This window comes from Acinonyx jubatus, chromosome A1, assembly GCF_027475565.1.
Source record: "Acinonyx jubatus isolate Ajub_Pintada_27869175 chromosome A1, VMU_Ajub_asm_v1.0, whole genome shotgun sequence".
NCBI lineage: Eukaryota > Metazoa > Chordata > Mammalia > Carnivora > Felidae > Acinonyx > Acinonyx jubatus.
In genome coordinates, this window is record NC_069380.1 from 28,676,833 (window position 1) to 28,691,280 (window position 14,448).

At 34.7% G+C, this 14,448-nt stretch overlaps 1 protein-coding gene across 11 annotated transcripts in view; it reads right to left on the bottom strand.

Moving 5' to 3' along the window:
• Positions 1-231: 231 nt before the first annotated feature.
• The window catches only part of NAA16 (N-alpha-acetyltransferase 16, NatA auxiliary subunit), a 64,996-nt gene continuing 50,779 nt past the window's right edge, over positions 232-14,448 (bottom strand). For 9 of the 11 annotated variants that reach the window (XM_027064932.2, XM_027064931.2, XM_027064929.2 and 6 more), the window contains 8 exons: positions 10,103-10,316; positions 8,835-9,028; positions 7,504-7,612; positions 6,969-7,067; positions 6,497-6,640; positions 3,043-3,162; positions 2,815-2,912; positions 232-1,654 (listed from right to left, as the gene is read on the bottom strand). In XM_027064932.2, the coding sequence (XP_026920733.1) occupies positions 1,457-1,654; positions 2,815-2,912; positions 3,043-3,162; positions 6,497-6,640; positions 6,969-7,067; positions 7,504-7,612; positions 8,835-9,028; positions 10,103-10,316 (1,176 nt within the window). In that variant the 3' untranslated portion in view covers positions 232-1,456. The remainder of the gene's footprint in view (positions 1,655-2,814; positions 2,913-3,042; positions 3,163-6,496; positions 6,641-6,968; positions 7,068-7,503; positions 7,613-8,834; positions 9,029-10,102; positions 10,317-14,448) is intronic. The other 2 variants (XM_015075227.3, XM_015075226.3) reach the window with 1 other exon arrangement.

Sequence of the window (14,448 nt, forward strand, 5' to 3'; positions counted from 1 at the left end):
GATTATTTAGTGACAAAGGTTACCTAGTTCTAAAATTATTAAAACACTAAAAAAGAAGTCAAGCTGCTGTGGCACCAGAGTTTATTGGTAGGTGTTTATTCTTTAATAACCAACTTTCTTTTTAAAAACTTGTAAAAATTAAGATGATTAAGTTTTTATTCCCTCAAAGAAAAAGGAAAAACATCTTGTAAAAATATTTTGTGTGAAGTAATAACACAAATACAAATAAGCAACTGTGTACAAAATAATTTATTACAGCATATATAGGTTGGCATTATTTTACAGTGAGTTTTTTTTTCTCTTAACAATTATGAATCTAAACAGCTTAGAGTGAAGGAAAATCATTTTAATTAGAATGCCTTCTCTAAATAAAATCTCCCTTTTTGAATTTGTATTTGCCTCAAAGGGAAGTATTAATATTAGACATATTTACACAATTCTGAAAGAAATCTACTGAATGATTCCATTATTGTTTTCTGTACAGACAGAACAAAAACCTTTACCCCCTCCCAAAAAAATGTTGCTGAACCATGTTTTAATAATTACACTAACAAGAGTTTTTAAGTCTCATTTTGCTGATACAAAAACATTTAATAGTCAATGCCTGGCTGTAACAGTAAGAACGAATGTTTCCTTGTCATTTGCATTCTTCCCGATTATGCTCCCTTGAAGCACACTGTTCAGATATCAAATACTTGTTGACACCCAAGCAATTTAGTCAAGGAAGCATAAGTCTTACCTGGGAGTCTTTAAAAGACCGGTCTAGAGATAGGCAACAAACTTACCAGTGAATTTCCATGATTAAGAAGCAAACCAATCCCCACATTCTGAATCATCTACATAAAACTCCTGAGTAAGGAGTACCCTTACTCAGTAGAAAGTATCATTTTCATGGATACTAAAAAAGAAGTGGTAAATCACGAAAAAAATTAAGGTGGAAGGAAGGGCAAACTGAAATAAATTTTAAAATAAACCCCAGCGTCTGCCAAAAAAAGTTCCATATTGTTTTTAACAGTTAACACTTTATAACTGACATGCTTTAATTAAAAGGCAAGCAAATAAACAAATACAACAAACCAGTAAGAGATCAAAACATAGTTTCTGAAACCAGCATCTAAAGAAAATAATACAGTGGGGCTGTATACAACTTAGCTTAGTAAGAAATTATATTTATGATACACAAGTGACAGCACCCATCACAATGCTGATAATTTGAAAGTTTAAGAAAACTGTACAAGTATAAACAGGTAATTTTTAACAGATGTTTATGTAAATTGGCAGAGTCAGATAAAGAATAAAATAAGCTTACAGAATACTCCATTTAAAAATTCTATCCAAAAAAAAAAAATTCTATCCAATTATTTCATTTCATATCTATATTAAAATACACCCTGAAAAAGAAACCCTGATCTGAATTCAGCTCTGAGTCTTACAGGAGTCAACCTTCTGTGGGATTTCAAATCTCATTTGCCAAGACATCATAGTTAGCTGTGTGGTTTAGTGCCACATCGTGACTGTCGACCTCATTCACAACGGGCAGGAAAGCGGAAGTAAAAGGAAGCAGGTTATGACAGGCCATCCTGTATTCTTCATACTGGGAATTACAGTTCCCAAAGCTGCCATCAAGCAGTGCCTCAGAAACCTTTATTAAAGTCTATGAGAAAAGGGGAAAATAAAAATTATTTTTAAGAGAAAATGTTGGTTAACCATCACTTTAATCAAAAGATGCAATTTGTTAATTAAGCAAAAGAAAACTGGTGTGGCCTCAGTGTAAAAGAACTTCTTGCTACCCACAGTAAGAAATCACCTCAAAACAGGAACACTTTAGAAATCAAATCGACAGAGCCTTAAAAAAGCGATATGCTTCTAATACTTGAAAAAGTGAATCTCTGAACCTAATCACTAAACTGGAAATATCCTTTATTAACAACAATCAATAGTTCCCATGTACTGAGTGTTTACTGTGTGCCAGGCAGGTGCCAAGCCCTTCACAGTTTATCATTTCAATTAACCCTTAAACCAAGTACATGAGGTCAGTAGTACAGACACCTCGTGTTATTGTGCCCGCTCTGCTGTGCTTTGCAGATACTGTGTAGCAACCCTACACTGAGCGAGTCTATCAGTACCATTTTTCCAACAGCATTTGCTCACTTTGTGTCTCTATGTCACATTTTGGTAATTCTTGCAAATATTTCAAGCTTATTCATTATTATTATATTTGTTATGATGATCTGTGATCAGTGATTACGACTCGCTGAAAGCTCAGATGATGCTTAGTATTTTTTAGTAACAGGTTTCTTTTTTTAAATTAAGTAGGCTCCATACCCAACATGGGGCTTGAATTCATGACCCTGACATCAAGAGTCACACCCTCACTGACTAAGCCAGCCAGGAGCACCGTAATAAACTATTTTTTTAATTAAGGTATGCACCGTAATAAACTATTTTTTTAATTAAGGTATGCACATTGTTTTTTAGACATAACACTTTTGCATACTTAACAGACTAGGGTACAGTACGAACAGAACTTTTATAGGCACTGGAAAACCAAAACATTGATTTGACTCACTTTAGTGTGATATTCACTTTATTTGCAGTGGTCTGGAGCAGAACCCACAGTATCTCCCAGGTATGCCTGTATTTTCACCCTCGTCGTATGAGGAAAAGGAAGCTAAGAAATGGAAACTTGCCTAATGTGACCCAGATCCAGACCCAACTCTGAAGGCCCACTTAAGAATTAGGTTGTAAAGACACACATTTTGCCAGATCACTCAGTATCCATCAATTTGTAAAACTTATTCTGAAAAATCTTACCTTTACATTTTTATCTTTTATAGTTTCATCCAGTCTAGTGGCAATAGCAATTGCTTTTTCTTGCCTTGACTTGTCCAGAAAATACATCATTTTAGCACCTGAAATACCAAGACACTACAAAATGAGCAAACTCCTATATCTTACAATTGATTTGATTGACATTAACCAGTGGCTTAAAATCTGGTTCCAATGACTTAAAGTCAGCAGTGAGTTGGAGCTGCCTCCTACCAGAACTTGTGAGCCAGGTACAGTGTCTCTTCCCAACTCCCAATTTAATGGCATCCTCTTGACAGCCTGGCACCACAATGGGAGTGCTTGTAAATGGCAAAACACTACAAAGCAGGGCTTCTGTCACAAAGAGATGGTTGTTAAACATCTACCAGGAGACCAGATTTAACAACCGATCCTTCCCCAAAGAAACACTATAACTGGAAATATAAATATGGGCTGCCCTGTAGTATCAATCGACATTTCAGCTAAAATAATTTTTTTAAGATGATACGCTAAAGTAATACATCTAAGGAACAAATTACTGTCACAGAGAAGTGTGGTGGAGGGACAAAAGGAAAATGGTTGCATGTTCACAAAGAAAATAAGTATTTTTTAAAGCTTTTTTTTATCCTTATTCCTATGTAATTTTTCTGCATCTACTGAAATGATCATATGGTTTTTATCCTTTCTCTCTTACTGATGTGATGTATCGCACAGACTGATTTACAAATAGTGAACCATCCTTGCAAGCCAGGAAGAAATCCCACTTGATCATGGTGAATGAATTTTTAATGTATTGTTGGACATGGTTTGCTAATATTTTGTTGAGGACTGTTACAAGTATGTTCATCAGGGATATTGGCCTGTAATTTTTTGTTTTTTGTCTTTATCTGGTTTTAGTATAGGGTAATGCTGGCCTCATAGAATGAATCTGGAAGTTTTTCTTCCTCTTCTGTTTTTGGGAATAGTTTAAGAAAACGTATCAACTCCTCTTTAAATGTTTGAAGTCGCCTGGTCCTGGACTTTTGTTTGTTGGGAATTTTTTGATTACTGATTCAGTATCATTACTGGGTAATTAGTTTGTTCAAATTTTCTGTTTTTTCTGGATTCAGTATTAGGAGGTTATACGTTTCTAGGAATTTGTCCATTTCTTGTACGTTGTCCAGTTGGTTGGCATGTGCCTTTTCATAGTATTCTCTTACAGTCCTTTTTATTTCTATGGACTTGGTTGTTATTTCTCCTCTTTCACTTCTGATTTTGAGTCCTTTTTCCTTTTTTTTTTTTTTTTGAGTCTGGCTAAAGGTTTATCAATTTTGTTGATCTCTTCAAAGAACCAGCTCCTAGTGTCATGGATCTGTTCTATTGGTTTTCAGCTTCTATTTCATTTATTTCTGCTCTAATCTTTATTATTTTCTTCTACTAGCTTTGTGATTTGTTTGCTCTTCTTCTGTCTCCTTTACGTGTTAAGATTAGGTTGTTTATTGGACAGTCTTCTTGCTTCTTGATGTTGCCCTGTGTTGCTATCAACTTCTCTCTTAGAACAGCTTTTGCTGCATCCCCAAAATTTTGCACCATGAAATGTGTTTTCATTTTCATTTTTTTCCATGTATTTTTTTTATTTCCTCTTTGATTTCTTGGTTGACCCATTCATTGTTTATTACAATTTTATTTAACCTCCATGTATTTGTGTTCTTTCTACATCTTCCAGAAAACACTTGCATATTCACAAAGAACATATTTTTAAAGCTATTTTTCAGTAAAATTCAGTTTACATTTCTCCTGTAAATTTTGGAGATTTTTGTTTCACACCTGGGGTATATGGGCTCAAAGCTCTTAATTTCACCATTAGTTCCAGCTAGGGTAATGGGATAATGACCATTTTGGGTAGTGATGCAGGCTCACAGCAAGCTGGCTCATTCATTCACCATTCACTAAGCTACTACGCCTGGCTCTATACTGGACAATGCAGGAGACACATTAGTGACCAAGACAGCTCCAAGCCTTGCCCTCAGGGGCTCCCAGGACAGCACATCAGACAGTGCCAACCAGTGTGTCAGGACTGGGATGAGGAGGTACAGGCAGAGGGGTCAAGGCCAGGGAGGGGGGAAAGGGGATACTTCTGGTCAGCAACACCACAACGTATGGTGTCTCTAAATAAGACCCTTTGCTGGGCACTGGGTACACAAGTGACCAAGAGAGATGTGTTCCTTCCCTTTCAGAATGGAGGCAACCAGTATTCATTCAATTAATAACCTCTTTCTCCATAACGGTATCTCCTGGTCCACGTTCTATGCTCATTTTTCTACTGGCCTTTAATCAATTTATATTTTTTATTGCTCATCTATAAGAACTCTACATATGTTATTAGCCTTTTATTAGTTACATATCTATAAATATTTTTTTTCCAATTGGCCTTTTGACTTTCTTTTTTTATTTTTTATTTATTAAGTAACCTCTAACCCCAACATGGGGCTAAGAACTCACAACCCCAAAATCAAGAGTCGCACGCTCTACCCACTGAGCCAGCCAGCCTGGTCTTTTGACTTTTTTTTATGGTGTTTTAACTTTTATGTGGCAACATTTAACTTTTCCTTAGAATTTCACATAATATTTGGGAAGGTATTTCCCTAAAAACAATAAAAAAATGTTTTCGTCCATTATCCTGTGTTCTTGAGGAGAAGTTCTTATTTCCCTTTGTACCAAGAAGTTGCAGTTTTTCACAGGAATTAACTTTTTTTCCCATAGACATCAGAATCAAGAAGTTTCCCTTTAGAACAAGAAAGCTTAAATTAAAATATTTAAGTATATGCTTAACATAGGAGCTTAGTTAACTATATTATGTACTTCATTTTGTCTCCAATTCCTCATCCACAATCTTTTGTCCAGTTTACCATCTTGTCCATCCAAGCCATTTTGTCATTTTATGAAACTGAATAAACTCCCTAAAATCCTTCTGTACAGGCAGGATATAAGTAAATCCTCAAAATATAAAATATGGCAAGTAATAAAAACACAAGAAAAAATAAATCACTCATAACCACAACACACGAAGGCAACCATTAAAGCTTTCATATGTATTTCTTTTCAGCCTTTATCCCATGTATTATTTTTTACAGTTGAAATTATATTGTATGTTACTTCTGTGTACGTGTTATGAAATTATTTACCCCCATTATTACAAATCATCCAAATTAACATCCCTTTACAGGACTGCTGGGTTTTCCATTCCACTACAAACCTGCTACTATTTCCCCTACTATCAGACATACATCAACTTTGTTTCCATTCTTTTCCCCACACTTACAGCATTTCAGTTAACGTCTTTGCACTTAAAGCTCTATCTCTGCTTTGGATTAATTCTTTAAAATTATTTACAAAAGTATGATGGCAGCGAAAATCACAGATAATGTGACGCTCCTCATAAGAGGACAGATTGCTTTCCTAAATGGCCGGGCCAGTTTACATTCACAGCAGCGAGATACAAGAGTGCTTACCCACCACATCTTTACCGTACTTCCGTCTCCTTTTTCCAAACAAACAGACCTTCCTTAACTGGAAAGATCAAAAATGGTATTGCGTTCATTTCTACTTCTAGGATAACTTGTGAGGTTGAACATCTTTCCAAACGTTTATTTTCACCACATTCTAACCCTTTCCAGAACTGTTTTACCCCTGGGAGTCCAATACCAACCTGAAAGTAGATGCTGAAGAGAGGTAGCATTGTGTCTGAGAAAATCCTCATTAAAACTTTCCAAATCCTTGTTGACAAATATTTTCTGCATTTCTTGAGATAGAACTTTACTCACAATGTCTGGAAGATTACTATGATTAGACACTATAAAAACAAAACATTTGGAATTAAAAAAATTTTTAATCTATCCTTTGAAACAAAATCAATGGAAATACATTTATATTTGTTATTAAGCTTGATACATTTCACACAGTAAAAATACTGCTCCTTTGGAATACTAAATATATTCTAGCTTAAAAATGCACTAATTTCTAACATATCTTTGCTAGCATGTTTAATTTATAAACATACCATAAATATTATCCTTTCCTTGCTTTACATTATTGCAAATCTCTTTAATGTCCAGCTTAATGAGAGGCCTCTGAACTGTCATACTTGCTTTTACATAAATATTACCTTTTTTCATACTTACCAGATTTAGAAAATTTAATTAAGCATTCATGTAACCATGGGTTATTACTGTTGATGGCAAAAGCTCGTTTGACAGACTGCAGCATTAACAGAAACTTCCCTGTGTCAGAAAAACATGGAAAGGTAACAGCATCAAATATTTATGTATGTTATTTTAGTCACTTTATTTTAGCCTCACTTAAATTCCAGTAACAAAATGTTACCTTTCCTATAACATTCATAAGTAAAATTCAAAGCTGACTTTGGTTATCAAAGACAACTTTTATTTTCTAAAGAAAAGTTTGAAATCATGTAGAACTGCTTCAGGTAAACAATTTGTATGACTGTTCAAACTCTTCTTAAAAGGGATTTGAACATAATTTTCTAACTAATTACCCCAAAAAGTTTTGAGTAGCAAAGGAAAAAGGGATTGGGAGCCTTTTGTGGAAGGCTGAAATGGATCTTTAAGAAACAAAAATCAATCTAACTTGATAAAGATTATGCCGAATATGGTCACCAATATAAGTAAGGATTAACAACTGAATTCAAACTATTACCTTTTCTAAAATATATTTCAAATGCTAATAGATGAGTGTCAATGTTATCAGCAACAAGGTTCTTAAGAGGTATAAGGAACTTGATAGCTTCTTCTAATGGATTTTCTATCTATTTTGAAACAGAAAGGAAAATTATTACATTTAAAAACAGCTACACAAGTCAGTTTCCCCCAAAATCTCATATTAATATGTCTCTAAAGTAATTTACCATTCTCTTTATATGACAAAATAAGCAAGAAAACATTTTAAAACTATCATCTGTAAACAAATTCAAAATAGTAATTTCAAAATGGATATGGCTCTATTGTTTCTTCTGATTATAAAATCATTATAATCTCATAAAAATCCAAAAAAATACAGGAAATTATTCCATAGGCTTAAGGAGATGGGACACCAAATACTGATAGCCCCTTATTCTTCAAACATCTATAGGAAAGAGGCAAATATAACTGTATCATGTGATTGGAAAAAATGACAAATTTGAAATACTTACACTAGATTCTATAGTGAATAAACCTGAAAACTAAATATTTCCCTAAACCTGGTCCCTAAATAACTACCAACACTTTGAGAAAATCCCAGCCAGGAAGTGCTTTCTCTTTGTAGCTAAAACATATCAATATATATAAAATGTTTCCAGATGTAATAATTATATTGCTGCTGTAACACATTACCAACAAGTTAGTGTTCATAAAACAACACCTATTCATTATCTTGCAGTTCTGTAGGTCAGAAGTCCAACATGGGTCTGGCTGGGCTTAAAAATCAAGGTGCCAGCAGGACCACCTCCCTTTTGGAAGTTTGAAGGGAGAGTATGTTTCAAGGCCCTTTCAGCTCCTCAAAGCTGCCCACAATCTCCATTTGTGGCTCCCTCATTCCCTCTTCAAAACCAGGAACAGGCTGAGTTCTCCTTACAGGACTCCAACCCTCTCCTGTCTCCCTCTACTCTAAAGATCCACTGTGATTACATTGGGCTCCCCAGACAATCCAAGCTAACCTCCTTATTTGAAGGCCAGCTAATTACAATCATAAATCCCATCTGCCACCTTTATTCCCCTTTGCCATGTAATGGAACATATTCCCAAATTCCAGGGATTAGGATGTGAAGAGATTTAAAGGGACATTATGCTGCCTACCACAACTACAATTCTACGTATAATCTGCATTAACCAAAATTTGCGTATTATCACTCAAAACTAACTGACTAGTATCATGACCTTGAAATATTATAAACGGCTTCTGATCTACAGATGTAATTAAAACACGTTCGTGACCAAAACAGAACCAAGTAACATAAATTCTACCAAATCAAGACAGTAAATTTATCTCACCCTTTCTAATTTTTCAGGTATAAGTTCTTCTTTGAGACCACTGCCTTCTTCTTCTTCTTCATCTCTTTTTTTCTTTTGATTTTTTTGTTGACGTTCCCTTTCTGCATGCTTTCTCTCTTCTTCCAGTTTAGCCTTTTTCTGAGCTCTTCTCTGCTTGCTAAGCATTTTCTTCAACTCTTTGGCTGACAAGTTTTCTACAAATATCCAAATGAATACAAATTCTAAGTCAGTGTTTCCATGTTCCTCACATTCTTCTGCAATACACAGTATGAGAACAGCTTTTACAAGGGAAAAGGGGGAAGAGGCAACGATATGGAGGTTTTTAGGAAGTGCCACCACCTATCACACACCTGACACACAAAAGGCAACTGGTAAACACTGCATTGACTAAAATGAACCGATTCTAAAAAAAATAAATAAAAATAAATAATAATAAAATAAAATTAACCAATTATGGCCTAGTTCTGCCTCCCAACATGATAACATGACTTTATTTAGGTAAATCACTTCATCTCACTGAGTCTCAATCCCAATCTGCGCATAGTGGGGGTGATGACACCAGCTATCCTCTTGGAAGATATCAAGGACAAGTGAAACAATGCATACACACAGAATTGTGATCTGATCCGAAATATGCCTCCACGTTACTATCTCTCAAATATCTGTAGATACTAACATTCTAGTGAATAAAAAGCTGTACAGATATCCTCATTGGCAGTATTATTTTCAATTAACTAGGACTAGAAACTGTAAGAACATGTATTTTTCCCAAAGGGGCTCAAAACTATTTTCACTTACAATTTAAAAAAAGAGAGAAAAAGAACCCAGTCCACAGACATTTCTATTTTTCCTTAATTGGCCTTACTGAAGATAAAAATAAAAATGACTGCAGGGCACCTGGCTGGCTCAGTCAATGGAGCGTGCGACTCTTGATCTCAGGGCTGTTGAGTTCAAGCCCCATGTTGGAAGTAGACATTACTTAAAAAAAATAAAATCTTAAAAAATTTAAAAAACATTAAAAAAATAAAAATAAAATGATCACAAGTCATCCAATTAGGGCTATTTAGAATTATTAGTTACAGAGCACGATCCTACTGACTTTTTCTAAGCTCCCCCCATCCCCTGCACTGTTTTGGGGGCATAGAGGCTACCTGATGCTGTCTTCACATCCATTTGACAAAACGCTTTTGTATGTATTGTTATGCTAAGGACATTCTGAAATTTTGTGTTCTTTTCCATCCTTTTACATCAAGTTCCTTTTCAGTTACCTGAATTTATTTCTTGCTGTTTGCTCTCACTGGTTAAGGGGTTATCATACAATTTCAAGTATATTTCAATCGCTGATCTAGCAGCCTTGAAATAGAAGGCATGTCTTCTGAGTATATCTTCTAATCTCAAAAGGTCAACATAGGCACGAAGGGTCATCTTTCTCATGCAGTATGTATGGAAGTCAAATTGATCATCGGTTATCTCAAAAAAATGCTTCAAAGAAAACACAAAATTATCCCTTATATATATGTCAGTAATGTCTATTTTTTGAAAGAAAATCATAAAAAACCCCAAATACAATGTTAACAGTCACAGTTTCACTTAGTTGCCCCTCTCCACTGTTCAACACTACAAAGAACATCAAATTATTCTTTGCATTCAACTTAAGTTTCTGTTACTTGGCCATTCCCTGTATCACTTTTTGTGACGACACTCAATTTCTGTGTAATAAGTCAGATAATCAGATTTTTTTTAACCTTGAAATCAGTACATATTGATAATTTTGTTTTAGTGAAATATTTCTCCTCCATATTCCCCCAAAATGAGCAAGGCAGAGTTAAACGGAGCTCTGAATGAAGGTCAAATATACACAGGTTCACATTAAATGTTTACAAATCAGACTGTTCTACTCAACTTCGAGGACAAGCCCTGTCATCTCTATCCCTACTGCATGGCACAGGCCTAACATTCAATAAGCACAGTTTTTGCTAACTCAAGAGAGAAAATGCTTATCAGGCATGTGACCTCTTAATTTCCTACAGCTTCAATTATTTAAATTAGGTAGGAATAAAGAAATCCACATAGCCAATTTCATAAGGTTGTTAAGTGATCAAATAAGATAGTTTAAAAATTTCACTGAACACAGAGCATTGTAGCTTTTTCTCATTCAATAAACTCCCATTATTCTACCAACATTCCTTTTTAGCAATGGTTCCTAAACTAGAGTCTATGTATAAATAAGCATAATAACATTGTCCTAAGCAGAGAGTTCAAGGCTTTGATCCAATTCCCAAAGGGTTCATGGCCTGAAAAGTTAAAGAACTAATTCCTTACATGGCAAGGAGATGATTAACAATTCAAAACAACTGATACTTTTGTTTTCTTTCCTATATGCCTCTCTGCCTCCATCTTCTTTCTATTCCCCTATTTTAGCTTCTCCAAAAATATACACAAAAATGAATGATTCAATATATGAATACAAATTAAGCTCTTCTGCTACTTCATCTCCCCTCTGTCCTGGGGGCCTAAGTACTAACTCACTGTGCAGAAGACACATTAGCAACTGTCCACATCATTTCATAATTTTATTTGTGTTGGTAATTAGAAATACACTACACACAGAATGACATTAAGTACCTGAGACTTTAAGGGAAGAATTCTAAGGTAAGAAGTATAAAAGTACACAGTGTGGAGGGGAAAAAATGGGAAAAAATAAACATTCAACATTAGTTTATAACTTCAAGAATCATGCTTTAATGTGTTATATTTGAAAATTGCACTCCTCCCACCAATAAGACAAATCAATTCATAAGTATCAACATAAACTTGTTTTTTTATCAAAGGATTACAGGTTTCATAAAGCTGTTCGTGGTTAATATAAATCAAGTTATGTCTAGCACCAAATCTTAAAATTCAATACAACTGAGGAAAAATGGCAGTGCCCCACATCAAGGAATACATAATGAGATGATAACATCTAAGAGATTACAGGACCTTTTTTTAAGTTAAGAAACATTTATGTGTAAAAGGCAGACACAAGTTTTAAGAGATACTCTAGCAGCTTTAGTAGACGTATATTCTAGGTCAAGTCTTAGAGGGAGCAGTAGAGAACCACAAACATTTAAGCCGCCTCTTTATCAGTAACAGCCCACAGGCTGCCTCTCTCCAGTTAGTCTTCCATATATAGGGTAACCAACTTATCCTGGCTAGCCTGGGGCTTTCTCAGTTTTTCCAAGGAAAGTCCAGTGTCTTAAGAATACGCTTTGCCCCGGGCAAACCTGGATGTTGATCACTCTATAGTAAGCTCATAGTTGTGGACAGGATATGGCCAGAGTTAATTAGAAAAAGTAGGATACTAACAAAATAATTTTGCTTTGGGAAGAAACGCTATATTGTAGAATCCTTTTAAGAAACAACTAAATAATCTTAGCTTGATTTTCTTTTTTTTTTTTTAAATTTTTTATTTTCAACTATAGATACATAAGAAGTTACAAAGGTAGTGCAGAGATACCCTGTACACTGGTCTCTCAATTTCCTCCTAAGAGTTATATCCTCCATAATTATAGTGTGAGAACAAAATCAAAAACCTGACATTGATACAATGTGGGTATATAGTTCTAATGTGATTTTATCACATGTGTAGATTCATGTAACCACCACCACAATCAAGACACAGAACTATTCCATCCCCACAAAGATCTCCCTTACACTATCTTGGGGTGATTTTTAAGTCTCTAGATTGATAAAACATAAAAATAAGCTAGATGACACAAACAGGTGAAGTTTTAGCTTCCCCATACTTCAGCATAATACGGTCACTTATCAGCTTCCTGCAGAAACCAGGTAGCCAAATTTTAATAGACAGCTCACACTCTTAACTCCATCTTCCCCTCATCATAAATTACTAGTTCTTTGGTGGGGGGGGCAGGAATTGCTTAATTTGTCAAAATTAGGCTTGAATCAAAATAAGACGAGTCAGTAGAGAATAAAGAAATGCTATTTGTGGCCTAAGAGCATGGTTTCCTTTAGGAATTCCGTATTAGTCCCTCTCTTTTTACCCAGATTCCCCCACCCCCTTACTTCTCGGCAACCCTGGAGGAGCCCAACAAAAGGCCATATACAGAAAGTCAACAAAAACCTCTGATTTGAAAAATAATAATAATTAGACGAACTAGGGTAATAAGCAACTCTACCCCCATTATAGAAAATCCGTTATTATAAAGCACACATCAACTAGATAAAGGTTAAGATACGCTAGAAGATAAAGTTATGAACTGCCTATGGTTCTGATCTATCAGAAATCCTAGATCTTATCATAAAGTTTTAGAAATATGTATTACTGATCCATTTCAGACATAAATCAGCATACTAAAATGAGAAACTAATCCCTGGGAAAAAAGAAAAGAAAGAAGTCTTGAAATATAAAATTATTATGAACACATGTTTATATCTAGTATCTTTAAAGATGGTTGTTTTGTTTTATTTTTAATAAACCTCAATGTCTAAACATCAGATTAGGCTGGACTTCATAACCTTTACATATAATCCTAAAATCCTATGAGGGCTGCAAGATGAAAGCAAAAAAAAATACTATCCTGGGCCATTGTAGAATTCTAACATTACAAATGCAATTAACTAAAAGCTTACAGCAATACATGTCATGGCTGAAACTGCCTTCAAGGGGAGAATTCTTGAGTAAGTTCCTGAAGGCAGAAGAAAGGCCTACACCTTATTTGAACTTACATCCATATTCGCTGAAGGTGAAGGTTAACTGCAAAGTTTTACTTTTAAAAGGTCATCATTTCTTTACTAAAATATTTAAAATCCAGGCACAAAAGTAGGTCATGAAGATATTTATCACAATAAATCATTGAATTCTGTAATTACTCTTAAATCCTAACAAATTATATCATTAAGAATTCTTTCAGATTATGTTAATTTTATTAGAAATGAAATTAATAGCATTACTAATTTAGTATTAATCAATCGGCAAATATTTAATCACCCTATTTATACTAAGCACTCACATTTCTACATACACTAGAAGAGTTAAGTCTTACTTTTACTATGAATAACTCACTATAAAAGACTAGCTCACAAATGGCATAAGAATAGGCTCTTCCCTCACTTATCTGTGTCTGGTTCTTTCTGTCCTCAAGCACTAACAAATCCAAAATAGAAACAGTAAAGTTTCTAGAAATGATTATATAACATGACCAGAGGGCGACAATTTCTGCCTATTTTAATCTCTGATAGCCAATGGTTTTCTATTTTTTTTTCTTCAAAAATGCTTTCTACCAGTCAAATCCTATTTCTTGAATGAGAGACACAGTTTATCTGACATTACAGACTTTTATTTCATGTTACTCAGACAAAAGTCACTAAAAATTTAAGGGAGAGCATAATCTAAATGAAACTTAGTAATGGAAGAGCTATTAATCATATTCTAACAATCCTCAAGAAATACCACCAAGAGAACTATTGACAGTCATGAATATTAGGAGGGGTGGGGCTGAAGCTGGAGACACTCATAGTTATAATGACCCTAAGGATGTGCAAATTTCACTTTCACAGAAAATCTGGTAAATATCTAGTCATGCCCTTGCTGGAATTACTGATCCATAAG